Source organism: Harmonia axyridis, chromosome X (genome assembly GCF_914767665.1).
Source record: "Harmonia axyridis chromosome X, icHarAxyr1.1, whole genome shotgun sequence".
In the NCBI taxonomy this organism is placed as follows: domain Eukaryota; kingdom Metazoa; phylum Arthropoda; class Insecta; order Coleoptera; family Coccinellidae; genus Harmonia; species Harmonia axyridis.
Window position 1 is genome coordinate 10,209,868 of NC_059508.1, and position 14,404 is coordinate 10,224,271.

General features: G+C 34.4%; 1 protein-coding gene across 1 annotated transcript in view; it reads right to left on the bottom strand.

Moving 5' to 3' along the window:
• The window catches only part of LOC123685858 (neuronal acetylcholine receptor subunit alpha-7), a 175,699-nt gene that overhangs the window by 10,777 nt on the left and 150,518 nt on the right, over positions 1-14,404 (bottom strand). The window contains exons 7-8 of the mRNA XM_045625717.1: positions 9,516-9,907; positions 8,572-8,861 (exon numbers count right to left, since the gene is read on the bottom strand). Coding sequence (XP_045481673.1) covers positions 8,572-8,861; positions 9,516-9,907 — 682 coding nt within the window. The remainder of the gene's footprint in view (positions 1-8,571; positions 8,862-9,515; positions 9,908-14,404) is intronic.

Below are 14,404 nucleotides of genomic sequence, written 5' to 3' on the forward strand. Positions count from 1 at the left end.
CCGACACAAAGACATATATATTTTTTCAATATTCCAGGACCGGACTCATTATTTCTCATTTGAAAATTATATCGCTCACTCAAAAAAACGAACAAAGATTATTGGAGGTAAGAATAATTTTTCGGTGAATTAGCTGATTTCTTGATTGTACAAGTTCCGTAAATCGTTATTTGCATATCTAGAAACATCAAACGAGCCAAAATGAATGTGAATTCGAAGAATTCAAAACGGACGGTATCTATCTACTCCATAGATATTAATTCAGTGTGATGCGGTGTACATTACACAAATCAACGTAATATCTGGCAACTCAGATGAAATTCCTAGAATAATTTGCAGCTAGTATATCGTGAAAGTAAAAGTTATTCCTACGCTTTTGAATCGGCTTGTTTCATCATTTTCCTGAATGCTCAACGGTCGTTTTTGAAGTTAACCATCGATAATGAACAAATTATTACCAGGTGAGCAATTTATGATTGAAAGAGCAGATTCCTAATGGGAGCGCTATTCGTTGAATATTCAACGAATATTTTCACTTTTTATATCCATTCACAACTTTTACGAGATGTCTCACTCCTGAATAAATCAAATTTCTCGAACTTTGTCCTATTTCAACATTTCGTAAAGAATGAATGTTAGATGTGACTACTTTGAGTGACACCGCGTAATGAATCTGAATTTATGTATTTTTTGAAAATATGAACAATGATTTAAAATTCAGAATATGAAGTGATATTTTCAAAGGAGAAATGATGAGTCCGGTCCTGGAATATTGGAAAAATTCATATGTGTTTGACTCGGACACGGTATGTGTCAATTACATCCCAAATTTCAATAAATTCCGCAGATTAGTTTAGTTCTGACGATGGTTTCATTATTTTCATGAATATGCGAACTCACCCTGTAGCTTTCTTAGGAAAGGCAGAAATAATTTTTTTGCAGTCAATTTGTACTCACCTAGTCCTACTCTACCTCTAATAATAGTATGTACAGTTACTCCTGGGACAACCTTTATATTTCTATACAGGGTGAGTCTTTAACTTGAACATATATTTTAACCGAAGATTCCTGAGTTCGGAGGAAACACTTTTTTCCTTTACCATTTTTACAGGATTTTGAAAATCCATAAGAAAATGTTATTTTAGCTTATATCTCGCTGGAATCGAGGAAAATGATTTTCGGAATATAGTTTTTTATTGATGTCATGAATCTTTTCCGAACATAAAATTCCATCAAAAGCCAGGCATATCCAGTATGCTCGCTTTACTAAGTGCGAAAAAAAAACAAATCGAAAATAATTGTAAAGGAAAAAAGTGGTTCTTTTGAGCGCTGGCCTCTTCGGTAGAAATATATGTACAAGTCAAAGACTCACCCTGTATTCATATGTGGTGTCCAAGGGAGTAATTTGTTCAATACACAAAAATTATAACGCTCACTCAAGAAAACGAACAGAGGTTTTTGGAGGTAAGAATAATTTTTCTGTAAATTAGGTGATATCTTGATTGTTTAAGTTCCGGAAACCGTAATTCGGTAGATCAAAATGACATAGCGTAATTGCTATTGTACAAACATCAAACGAGCTTTAATGAATGTGAATTCAAAGAATTCAAACCAAACGGTATCTACCTACTACATAGATATCAATGCAGTGTGATGTGGTGTAAATTACACAAATCAACGTAATATCTGGTGATTCGGATGAAATTCCTAGAATAATTTGCAGCGCGTATATCGTGAAAGTGAAAGTTATTCCCACGCTTTTGAATCGGCCTGTTTCATCATTTTGCTGGATGCTCAACGATCGTTTTTGAAGTTAGCCAACGATAATGAACAAATCGTGACCAGGTGAGGTATTTATGATTGAAAGAGTACATTCCCGATGGAAGCGCTATTCGTTGAATATTCAGCGTCAAAATTAATAAACCTGCATCGAATATTTGCCGAGTGACGAATTCACGTTAATTCTTCATTGAAGACAAATGAATGGAGTCCGTTGAACTTTAGCTACTTTTTTCTTTTTCCAATTTAACCCATCACTTTCGAAAAGACAGATTATCGATCGGAAGTGGTGGTGTTCAGGCGAATGGATGTACGGTCGGTCGTACAGGGCAATGAACTGAAATCAAATCAGTGTAGAATACGGGAACAATTGTTCAGACCGTGAAAATTTGGGTATTAGTTGTTTTGTGCCGATCAGCTGAATCGTACAATTGGATTCTATTGATAGCTTCGAATTTCAAAATTCATAAAAATTAATATTAGATGAGACCACTTTGAGAGACACCGCGTATTGAATCTGAATTTATGTATTTTTTGAAAATATGAACAATGATTTCCAAGTCAAAATATGAAGTGATATTTTCAACCTGAACACTTCAAATGAGAAATGATGAGTCCGGTCCTTGAATATTGAAAAAATGTATATGTCTCTGACACGGACTCGGTAAGTGTCAATTACATCTCAAATTTCAATAAATTCCGCCGATTAGTTTAGTTCTGACGATGGTTTCATTATTTTCATGAACATGCAAACTCACCCTGTAGCTTTCTTAGGAAAGGCAGAAATAATTTTTTTGCAGTCAATTCGTACTCACCTAGTCATACTCTACCTCTGATAATAGTATGTACAGTTACTCCTGGGACACCCTGTATATTCCTATACAGGGTGAGTCTTTAACTTGAACATATTTTTAACCGAAGATTCCTGAGTTCAGAGGAAACACTTTTTTCCTTTACCATTTTTACAGGATTTTTAAAATCCATAAGAAAATGTTATTTTAGCTTATATCACGCAAATGGAACGGAATCGAGGAAAATGATTTTCGGAATATAGTTTTTTATTGATGTAATGAATTTTTTCCGAACATTAAATTCCATCAAAGTCCAGTCATATGCAGTATGCTCGCTTTACTAAGTGCGAAAAAAAAACAAATCGAAAAAAATTGTAAAGCAAAAAAGTGTTTCTTTTGAGCGCTGGCATCTTCGGTAGGAATATATGTACAAGTCAAAGACTCACCTGTATTCATATGTGGTGTCCAAGGGAGTAATTTGCTCAATACACAAAAATTATATCGCTCACTCAAGAAAACGAACAAAGGTTTTTGGAGGTAATAATCATTTTCCGGTAAATTATCTGATTTCTCAATTGTTAAAATTCCGTAAATCATAATTCGGTGGCTCAAAATGACATATTTTGCGTAATTGCTATTCTAGGAACATCAAAAGAGCTTAAATGAATGTGAATTCGAAGAATTCATACCGGACGGTATCTACCTACGTAATTGATATTAATGCAGTGTGATGTGGTGTACATTACACAAATCAACGTAATATCTGGCAATTCGAATGACATTCCTAGAATAATTTGCAGCGCGTATATCGTGAAAGTAAAAGTTATTCCCACGCTTTTGAATCGGCCTGTTTCATCATTTTCCTGGATTCTCAGCGATCGTGTTTGAATTAGCCATTGATAATAATGAACAATTCCTGACCAGGTGAGGAATTTATGATTGAAAGAGTACATTTCCGATGGAAGCGCTATTCGTTGAATATTCAGCGTCAAAATTAATAAACCTGCATCGAATATTTGCCGAGTGACGAATTCACGTTAATTCTTCATTGAAGACAAATAAATGGAGTCCGTTGAACTCTCGCTACTTTTTTCTTTTTCCAATTTAACACATCACTTTCGAAAAGACAGGTTATCGATCGGAAGTGGTGGTGTTCAGGCGAATGGATGTACGGTCGGTCGTACAGGGCAATGAACTGAAATCAAATCAGTGTAGAATACGGGAACAAATTGTTTAGACCGAGCAAGTTAGGGTATTAATTGTTTTGTGCCGATCAGCTGAATCGTACAATTGGATTCTATTGATTGCTTCGAATTTCAAAATTCATAAAAATTAATGTTAGATGAGACAACTTTGAGAGACACCGCGTATTGAATCTGAATTTATGTATTTTTTGAAAATATGAACAATGATTTCCAAGTCAAAATATGAAGTTATATTTTCAACCTGAACACTTCAAATGAGAAATGATGAGTCCGGTCCTTGAATATTGAAAAAATGTATATGTCTCTGACACGGACACGGTATGTGTCAATTACATCCCAAATTTCAATAAATTCCGCCGATTAGTTTAGTTCTGACGATGGTTTCATTATTTTCATGAATATGCAAACTCACCCTGTAGCTTTCTTAGGAAAGGCAAAAATAATTTTTTTGCAGTCAATTCGTACTCACCTAGTCCTACTCTACCTCTGATAATAGTATGTACAGTTACTCCTGGGACACCCTGTATATTCCTATACAGGGTGAGTCTTTAACTTGTAGATATGATTCAACCGAAGATTTCTGAGTTCAGAGAAAACACTTTTTTCCTTTACCATTTTTACAGGATTTTGAAAATCCATAAGAAAATGTTATTTCAGCTTATATCACGCAAATGGACTGGAATCGAGGAAAATGATTGTCGGAATATAGTTTTTCATTGATGTAATGAATTTTTTCCGAACATTAAATTCCATCAAAGTCCAGTCATATCCAGTATGCTCGCTTCACTAAGTGCGAAAAAAAAAAACAAATCGAAAAAAATTGTAAACGAAAAAAGTGTTTCTTTCGAGCGCTGGCATCTTCGGTAGGAATATGTGTACAAGTCAAAGACTCACCTGTATTCATATGTGGTGTCCAAGGGAGTAATTTGCCCAATACACAAAAATTATATCGCTCACTCAAGAAAACGAACAGAGGTTTTTGGAGGTAATAATCATTTTTCGGTAAATTATCTGATTTCTCAATTGTAAAAGTCCCGTAAATCGTAATTCGGTGGATCAAAACGACATATTTTGCGTAATTGCTTTTCTAGGAACATCAAACGAGCTTAAATGAATGTGAATTCGAAGAATTCATACCGGACGGTATCTACCTACCTAATTGATATTAATGCAGTGTGATGTGGTGTAAATTACACAAATCAACGTAATATCTGGCTATTCGAATGACATTGCTAGAATAATTTGCAGCGCGTATATCGTGAAAGTAAAAGTTATTCCCACGCTTTTGAATCGGCCTGTTTCATCATTTTCCTGGATGCTCAGCGATCGTTTTTGAAGTTAGCTATCGATAATGAACAAATCATGAACAGGTGAGGAATTTATGATTGAAAGAGTACATTCCCGATGGAAGCGCTATTCGTTGAATATTCAGCTTCAAAATTAATAAACCTGCATCGAATATTTGCCGAGTGACCAATTCACGTAATTTCTTCATTGAGGACCAATGAATAGAGTCCGTTGAACTTTCGCTACTTTTTTCTTTTTCCAATTTAACACATCACTTTCGAAAAGACAGGTTATCGATCGGAAGTGGTGGTGTTCAGGCGAATGGATGTACGGTCGGTCGTACAGGGCAATGAACTGAAATCAAATCAGTGTAGAATACGGGAACAAATTGTTTAGACCGAGAAAGTTTGGGTATTAATTGATTTGTGCCGATCAGCTGTATCGTACAATTGGATTCTATTGATTGCTTCGAATTTAATTGGCAGTTTAAATAGAGAATGCTGTAATGTTTCAATGTTCCATTATAGCCGGGGATGCATCCGAGATTCACCGGAGACAGGGATTCCATTAAAGCCTCGAGATATACAGTGTCCATTCCAAATTATCCCATTCCATAACGGCTTTAAAGGAATCAGTTTGCGGATTGTCTTCACCACAATCTGCCTCCTTTAACTCGTTTTTTAGATATATTCGATGGAATATAAATCTTGTGAATTGAGTGGCCTTTTCAAAAATGTTTGACCAATATTTTTTTCATAACTGATAAATAATCTGTTAAAGAGGATAGTAGAAAAGTCTTTGAAGTTTCTAACATGCCTTCCTGTTTAATTTACAATGTAAGATCATAATATCTTCTTTTTCAAATAAGAAAGAACAATATGTAAAAGAATAAGAACATTTTGTCACAGCCGGTTACAAAATGGCGAAGGAGCCAGTTCAACTTTTCGAAGAGTTGTTCATATTTCATTTGTTCATTACTCAATTTGATGGAACTTAAAACATGTATAAGAACGAGAAAAAGTCGATCGAAACCATATCAGGAAATATACAATTAATTGAATTTTAGGTTAGAAGCTCGTTGTTCGAATGTTAACCTTTTGAATTCAACTCAATAAATTCGGTTTTCCAATCAACGCCTAACTTTCAGATAATATTCTACCCTTTCACTTTATAGTGAAAATCATTGCGATAAAATGAAAAGTCTATATCACCTCCTATTACGATCAAGATCATGAAATTTAATTAATGACCAACTCTGGTTGCAAATTGGCGAAGGCTCAATTCGTAGTTGATATTTCATTTGTTGATCACTCAATTTGATGGAACTCAAAAAATATGTATTAAACGAGAAGAAGTCGATTGAAGCGATATCAGGAAAAAGTGTTATTCTTTATAATTTATTGAGTTTCACGTTAGAAGTTCGTTCGTAATGTTAGCATTGTGAATTTAACTCAACAACTTCGTTTTTCTAAACACCACCTAACTTTCAGATAATATTCTACTCTTTCACTTTATAGCGAAAACCATTTCGATAATCTGAAAAGTCAATATCACCTTCTATTACATCAGAAAATTCAATTAGTGGCTAATTCTGGTTGCAAATTGGCGAAGGCGCAATTCGTAGTTGATATTTCATTTCTTGGTAACTTGATTTCGATTGTGTGAAAAAATGTTCAAGCTCTGATGACTACTCTTAATCCACCAACTCATTCAAAACGATAATTAAATTGTCCTTCTCTTTTCGCAGAGGCCTCGGATGGGTTTCCACAGAGATCTATTCTTACCTTATCTTTATATTAATCACTAGAAATCCTCCAATAATTATCTGTCTACGGGAAGAAGAGCGAGAAGACCATTTCCTTCCAACTCCTATTATAAGGAGGTCAGAATTTACCACAGTGTATTTCTCATCTTATTAAGCACTTAAATGATCTGAATCTTCTATGGAAGTTTGTCAATATAACTTTCATTCATGCAACTCCACTTCAAACTTGAATTGAAGAGGATAAAAGTGGATAAGAAATCTAGTTTTCTGATTCTTCAATGAAAAACATTTGTATTGCATTCTCATTGTAGCGTTTTGTATGAGTATTTTATAGATTCGATCCTTATACTTGATATAAATTCATGATCAAATAAAATGAAATGAATATAATATTTTTGGAAATTATTATTTTCTTATTTATTAGAGCTTATTATATCAATTCAATTTTCACCTTTTTATTCCGATGGAATCTGAAATTTAGTTGATTTCGATGATTTTTAGGGCTAATTTGAATCATTTTAATACTATGTATCAAATGGAATTCAGTTTCGAGATTGTCTCAATCATTTATAAATTTTTCATAATTAGGTTCTTTCTAATTTCTATCATTCTCATTCTTAAATGAAGGTTTTCCCCATTAATATCTCATTAATGAGATATTGCTTCAGTCGTGAAATCAGTAGAGCGTTCTCTAGTTGAAAACATTCCAAAGGACGATATCAAAGGAAGCATGCATATAAAATGAATCCTAAAGTGGAGGTAAAAATTGGATCCTTATACAACAAATCAAATTAGCCTCATTACGATTTGTGTGGGCAAATTGCATTGGAAACTTCAGAAAACTTAATTGAGTGACTTGCTGACTCAGTTTTCAAAGAATATTTATAATTGGTATACTTCTGTCATAATTGGTTTATTCCTGATATTATACTCCTTTTTGCTCAAGGAATTGAGATCATTTCTATCACTAAACATTACAAAGTGACTCAAAGTAATCAGATGTTGGTTTTCTTGGAATCAAGATTGATTAGAAAAGTTCTTTATGTATTTTCAACGAGTAACTTGTTGGAATTCATAGAATTTTGAATGGAAGATTGAGATTGAATGCAGGATATTTTAACCGTTAAAATCTTTCGTTGACTGTTCCTGTATAATATCCTAATTAATCTGTGAAAATTTCAGATATGTAGGTACAATTGTGGATCTAGGATTGGCAACTCTAATTAACCTAATTAAGTAGTATCAGTTTCCATCAGTAAACATTCTATTTATCGATTTCTATTCAACTGTATGTTGTCTTTCAGCTTAACTAATTAACCTCATTTTGGGATTGATCTGAACTCAATTTTATTTGTATACATTCTTGAGGTGAACTGTTTGAATTAAGCACTGTAAATAAAATTAGTAACATACCGCTAAAACTGTTGACAGATGATAGATCATCTAAACCCCATTCTTTTCTTGAATGAGCAACTAGAAGTTCACGTGTCAGTGTAATCTAGTTAACTGGAGGTGAAAAGAATCGACAATCGAAACATTGTTTCCTACAGAACGTGCCAATTGATTTTTTACGTTCTCCTTCTCTAATCTTCAAAATCAGACTGGATACCTTTTAAGCATTTTTAGATAATTATCATCCAAAGAGAAATAACTAGCACAATGAAACACATAATATTTTGATAACGAACAATTTTTTTTTTTGAAAAGTAACAAATGAATTTATATTCGAAAAAAAAGACCTCACCTGTATACATTCCTATAAATGGTGGCTGTTGGTAGAGAAGTCAAAGTTCCAGTACCACCTCCAACTCCACGGTGGTTGTGTCTAAAATCATCATCAATATCGAGTACATTGGCCAGCAGACTCTTTGAAGAACGTTCTTTCAGCTCAGCATCTTGGAAATGGATTGGTTTACGATCTGTAGCTACAGAGGCAGGTCGATTAGTTTGCGGAAGAGGATCAGCACTAGCAGTGTGGCTTGGTCTATTCATACGAAGAATCCACGGGAGCCAATAGAGGAACACGACTTTGACCTAGAAGAAAAAATGGATAGTTTGTGGACACCCAAGGAAGCATCATTCTGGATTCGCTAACGCAAGTGGAAAACTATCAAGGCCATGTTGTCTCCAAATGTTTTTTAATTGCGTAATTTATGTTCTTAAGTTCAACGTTTATTTATATTTTCTTTTTAGTTCTCTAACTTCTCGAGATTAATTTCTGTTGAAGAAGAAATAATTCACACCATACAAAAACCTTCCAAACAACACAGGATTAAGCTTCAATCAGAGAGAATCATGATATGATCCTCACTGGACCAAACCCTTTGTGAAGTTGGAGATGAACGCTACAGTGCAACAGTTAAGCAATTGGATCTCAGAAATAAGAGATCCCTTTGTAAGAATACAACAAGCAAAAAAATTTGTGGAATTTCGTTCTATGCAAGCTTTTGCAAGCACCATGAGCTGAGCTTTGGCTTGGAGACTAACAAGGCACTGTTGGTATAAAACATTCTATACCGTATGGTTCTATTAGCAGATGGAATTTGTGGACTGTGTGAACTGGTCGTGTTGAAAGATCTTCTAATTGTTGAGCAAGATTTAAAACAAATTGGTCACAGCTCTGTAATGCTAGTTTTCAGCCAATCAATCTCTTCAATATTGATCTCTATATGTGGAATTGTAACTTACCCAATCAGACATTTCATGAGTATCAGCATTGCGATGGTGGTAGTTCAAGATCAAAATGGTGGAGACCACTGAAGATGCAACCATGAACATGATGCAGTTGAAGTAGGTACCAAGCAGAGGTACAGCATCGGATGTAGCTGGCATAGTTTCGGCAACCATGTTCAAAAACACAGTGAGAGACAGTAGAATTGTTACACCAAGCGATAGTTTTTCACCGGAATCTGGTGGTAGAGTGAATCCAAGAACAGCCATCGATGCAATGAGTACGCATGGTACGATGAGGTTGAAGAAATAGTAGAGAGTTCTTCTGCGTATTATGATGACAAAGGTGATGTCGATATATGGTTCAGGGCAACAGTTATAGTAGATTTCGTTCCGTTTGCCTGGGACTCCTGAAAAAAAGTAGGGAAATTATAATACTTGGTAGAATTTGGAACAGGTCGAAGCATACAACGATGTGGGTATGGTTATTTATAATAAAAGTGCAGGAAGCTTTGACATTCTTTCACGCGTTCAAAATTCAGAAACGAGCCATGAAGTGGTGAGTTTTTGAAGGAACGAGTCTTAGAATGCGCCTTCAGTACGAGTACTATACAGTACTCACTCTTATTCATAAATTATTATTGAAATTAATGGAAAAGTTTCCATAAATATCGTTTAGTGGTTTTTGCAGTTAGAAATAGAATAGAGGTTGCGTAAAAGTAGCTATGCTAAACTTCGCCTCTTGATATGTATTTTTTTCTTCAATAAAGGCAATTTACTATTATAATTATAAATTTTGGTTGATAAAACTGCTTTCTGTATCAAAAATTTTACAGATAATAGATGAATCCGTGGCAGGATAGTGCCGAGGACCAACATCAGGTGTAGTAAAAAGAAAATCTTTATTTTTGGATGAAAAACAAGGCTTTGATTACCATAGTTAGAATGATCCGATTTAGGTCAAATATGCCCCATTTTGTTCGATAACTAGTTGCCATTTTGAAGTTAATATTATTATGCCTCTCTCACAGGAGCCTCGTCCTTATTGAAAAAAAATTGAGGCAATCGATTTTCAAAAGCATCTGTTGAAGCGGAATTTCCACCAGCATAATTGTTCGCCATGGACAAAAACAGAGGGTAATCACCTGGTGCCAGGTCTGGACTATAATGTGGATGGATAAGAACCTCCTAACCAAGCTCCCTGAGCTTCTGGCGAGTAACTAATGATGTGTGTGACCTGGCATTATTTTGATGGAACACAATTTCTCTCCTATTGGCCAAAACTGGCCGATTCTAGGTGATTGCTTCCTTCGGACGGTCGAATTATTTACAGGACCTACATTAACAGTTGTGCCGTAGGGGAGCAGCTCGTAGTTAATAAGTTCCTGTCAAAACCACCAAACACAGTAAAATACTCCTGGCCGTTTCTACCAGCTAACGGAGTTTCGACCACGACCGTTTTTGCTTGACGTTGTCGTAAGTTGGACGGTTGGACTCAACAATGTCCATGATTTTATCGACATTTGGCCTTCCAGTGCGTGGTGCATCTTTGACAACATCGAAATTACCGGAACGGAATTGAAGAAAGCAAAATAACGTATCATTGGCTGTTACAGTATCAGGACCCTAAATACTATTTACATTTTCAGCCCCCTGGCTTGAAAAAAAAATAGTGAAATATAGCGTGTTTTCTTTTTGTATGTTGTGTTCATCTTTGACGCGCGCTCAAACTTAACTGAGTCAACTAATCACAAAAGTGTCGTGATGTTTTTGTTGTACGAAATCTCATCTTTCTAACGCCATCTAGTGAAACCCGATCGGACTTATACAACGCGAGATACAGATAACTTAAGTCAATTATGAGAAAAATAATGGATTTCTTTTTACTACATCCAAAAATAATGACATCAATGTGGAACTGAGATATTCCCTAACGATTTTGGTCTACAAGGTATGGCAGAATTAGACGGAAAAGATACGTGAATGAGTTCACTGGAACAACCCAAGCATTGCGCTCCATTCCGAAAATCAATGAGTAAAAAACGAAACAATCGAACTTTCCAAACATGCAGGTATTAATTTCCTATGCTCTTTCATTTCCTAATGAATATGGTTCCAAAAAAGTGAAAAAATACATTCAGTACTATAGATCACGTCAATCTTTTTTCTCATAGCATGTTACTCCGCGGTTTATTTATCGTATTCAATTGTATCGGTTCGAAACACGAAACAGAAAAAGCTCACAAAAGCACACATTTCAGACGAGTCAATGCGTATATTTCGAAGGGACCAAAAAGTCACGATGGAATCAATTCGAGCGAATCATTGAATCAACGTCAGAATAGTGATTGAATTCTGTGAACGTATGGGGAATATTTTAATGAGTTTCTTCGGTAGAAATATACCGCTTGGCTGGCCACAGAAACTCATTCAGATTCTGTGAAATATTGTTCTTATTCATGTGAAAAATTGACTTAGTTTCTGATCTCCACACGTCAGACAGTAATAAATTTATGATGAAACTGCTGCCTATATTCCCGTTTACATTTTGCTTTCGCAATCATTATTGACAGCTACGTCCCTTGTGAATTATTATGATATTGATAAAGTACCGGCACAAACTGTAATTTGTATTTGGAATTCCTGATCGATAGGTGAATGCTGACGCAACAATTCAAAACTAAGAATTTATGGCTTTTTCAAATCCGAGAATGTTGTTACTGTGCGGAATAGCCAAACGGAATAAATTCATTATCTTGGTTACTTTATACAGGATGATTCACCGTGATAGCCTATTAGATGTTTATGGAAAAGTAATCATAATTTTTAGCTGAAAATTTGCGTATTGGGGTTTGAGACTATGATTTTTCTCCCTTGAATATTTTCAGATCTCTACAACTTCCATTAAACCGGAAACAGACTACTACTTCCTTATTTTCAATGGCACATCTAGTATATTATTGTATCATTAGATAGCTTTTTGGGGACAATTTCGGCAATATGTCATACCTTGGGTAGAAAATCAACGATTCATGTGATAATGGGATTCTTATGAAAAAAATGGTTGCGATGAGGACTCACATTTTTTTGAATATTTCGGCAGAAAAAACTTTTTTCCAAAATTTTTTTTTCTTTTTTGGTTCTGTGAATACGTAGTATTATAAGAACTTTTGAGGTTTAGATCAAAAATTTACAGGGTGTTCATAAGAAGATCATTAACTTGGTCAACTCCAATTCATCGAAACTCAAGATTTTCGAATTTGAACCTATATTCTTTATTATTTCAGTCGATTTTCCATACAAAAATAGCAGAGGTTACTTATGCAAACCCTATACCTAAAATAAATACTTTGAGAGTTATCGAGGAAAAACCTTAAATGAGAAAAAACCGCAATTCCTCACTGCGTGGAGTAGTCTGTGACTTCCGGAAAACACAGAAATAAGAATATTGTATCATTTTATTCATTGATTCGACTATGTAGATCACGAAAATGTTTGCAGTTGGGCGATTGGTATATTATTTCAGAAATTATAGGTGAAAATCTGAAATTTTCTAGAAAAAAATTGATAATATTCCCAAGGCTGCAACTTCTCCTGGAAGTGAGCTAGGCCCTTGAAACCTCTGTATGTTTTAGACCGGAACTTGATGTTCGAAAAACGTATTTGAGGGGTCTGTGACGAATAATACAGGAGATATAACGATTTTTGGAGGCCAATTCAATTTTTTCCCAAATTTCGATTTCCAATTTCCTCAAAACCTGTATTTGAGAAAGAAATTTTCCAATCACTAAAATAACACAATTGAGATAGAATGTCCTCCCCTTTTTATTTCACCTCAATTGCGCATCAGACCTAAAATCATTCATTGATTCATGTGAGCCACTGGAATAGCTCGAAGAATGACAATACGATGTTGATACTGTATAAAATGAAGCCAAGATTGAATTTAATTTCGAAAATTTAAATTTATAAGGTTAGAGTGAGATTATTCGACAGTATTATATCCAGCGTATTCTTTGGGACGTATTCGAGAACAAAAGAAATGATGGAGGACAAGGTGAAAAAAAGTTATCAACTTGAATCCAATTGTCTGTTCTCAGACCTCGTGAAAATAAATGGAAAGAAGTCAACCTTAACTTACTCGCTCTGCATTCTGCATTAAATCTCTTTAAAAAAGAATGGAAATTACCGAGAATACCTTCATCAAAATTCATGATATATTTTTACCTCCAATATTTTTATTGTCTATCGATCCGTTTCTTCCAATTATAAAGTCAGAATTTATGGAGATTTGTATGAAAATTTGTTTGTACTAAACCAGGTGTAGCCGAAATGTGAATTTTTTCATTATAAAATCGATAAAATCGTATATATCAGCATATGAATGAATTCATATATTGTTGTTCATGTGAAGTATTTCATGTAAAATAGGTAATAAAAACAACAGCAAAAAAGAGAATCTGAAATTACGCATCAACAAAACTTAACACATATTAGAATTGATGGAAAATCGATTCTAAAGGTCATACTCGTGAAGATTAAAATAATTCGGGAACCAATTTGGAAGAGATAATATCCTCAAATAATGAAGTCAATAGAGTTTGTGAAACAAAATCGCTAGAGAAGATTTAGCTATTTAGACGGAAAAAATCAAGATAAGGATTGAAGAATGTTGAGAAGAATTAGCCAAATAAATTTTATAATTTCATATGTTCGATACGTCTGCTTGACCAATATTTTCATTCTGGATATTTTTTCGAACTTATAATTTTTTTCAGTTGCAGTTTTGAGAATATTTTTTCTTTCATTAGTTTTTGTCATCGAAGGAACGATTCCAGATAAATAAATATAAATACAAATGTCATTGTAATGGTGCATCCAGAATATTTGTGATATTTCGTTCCGAA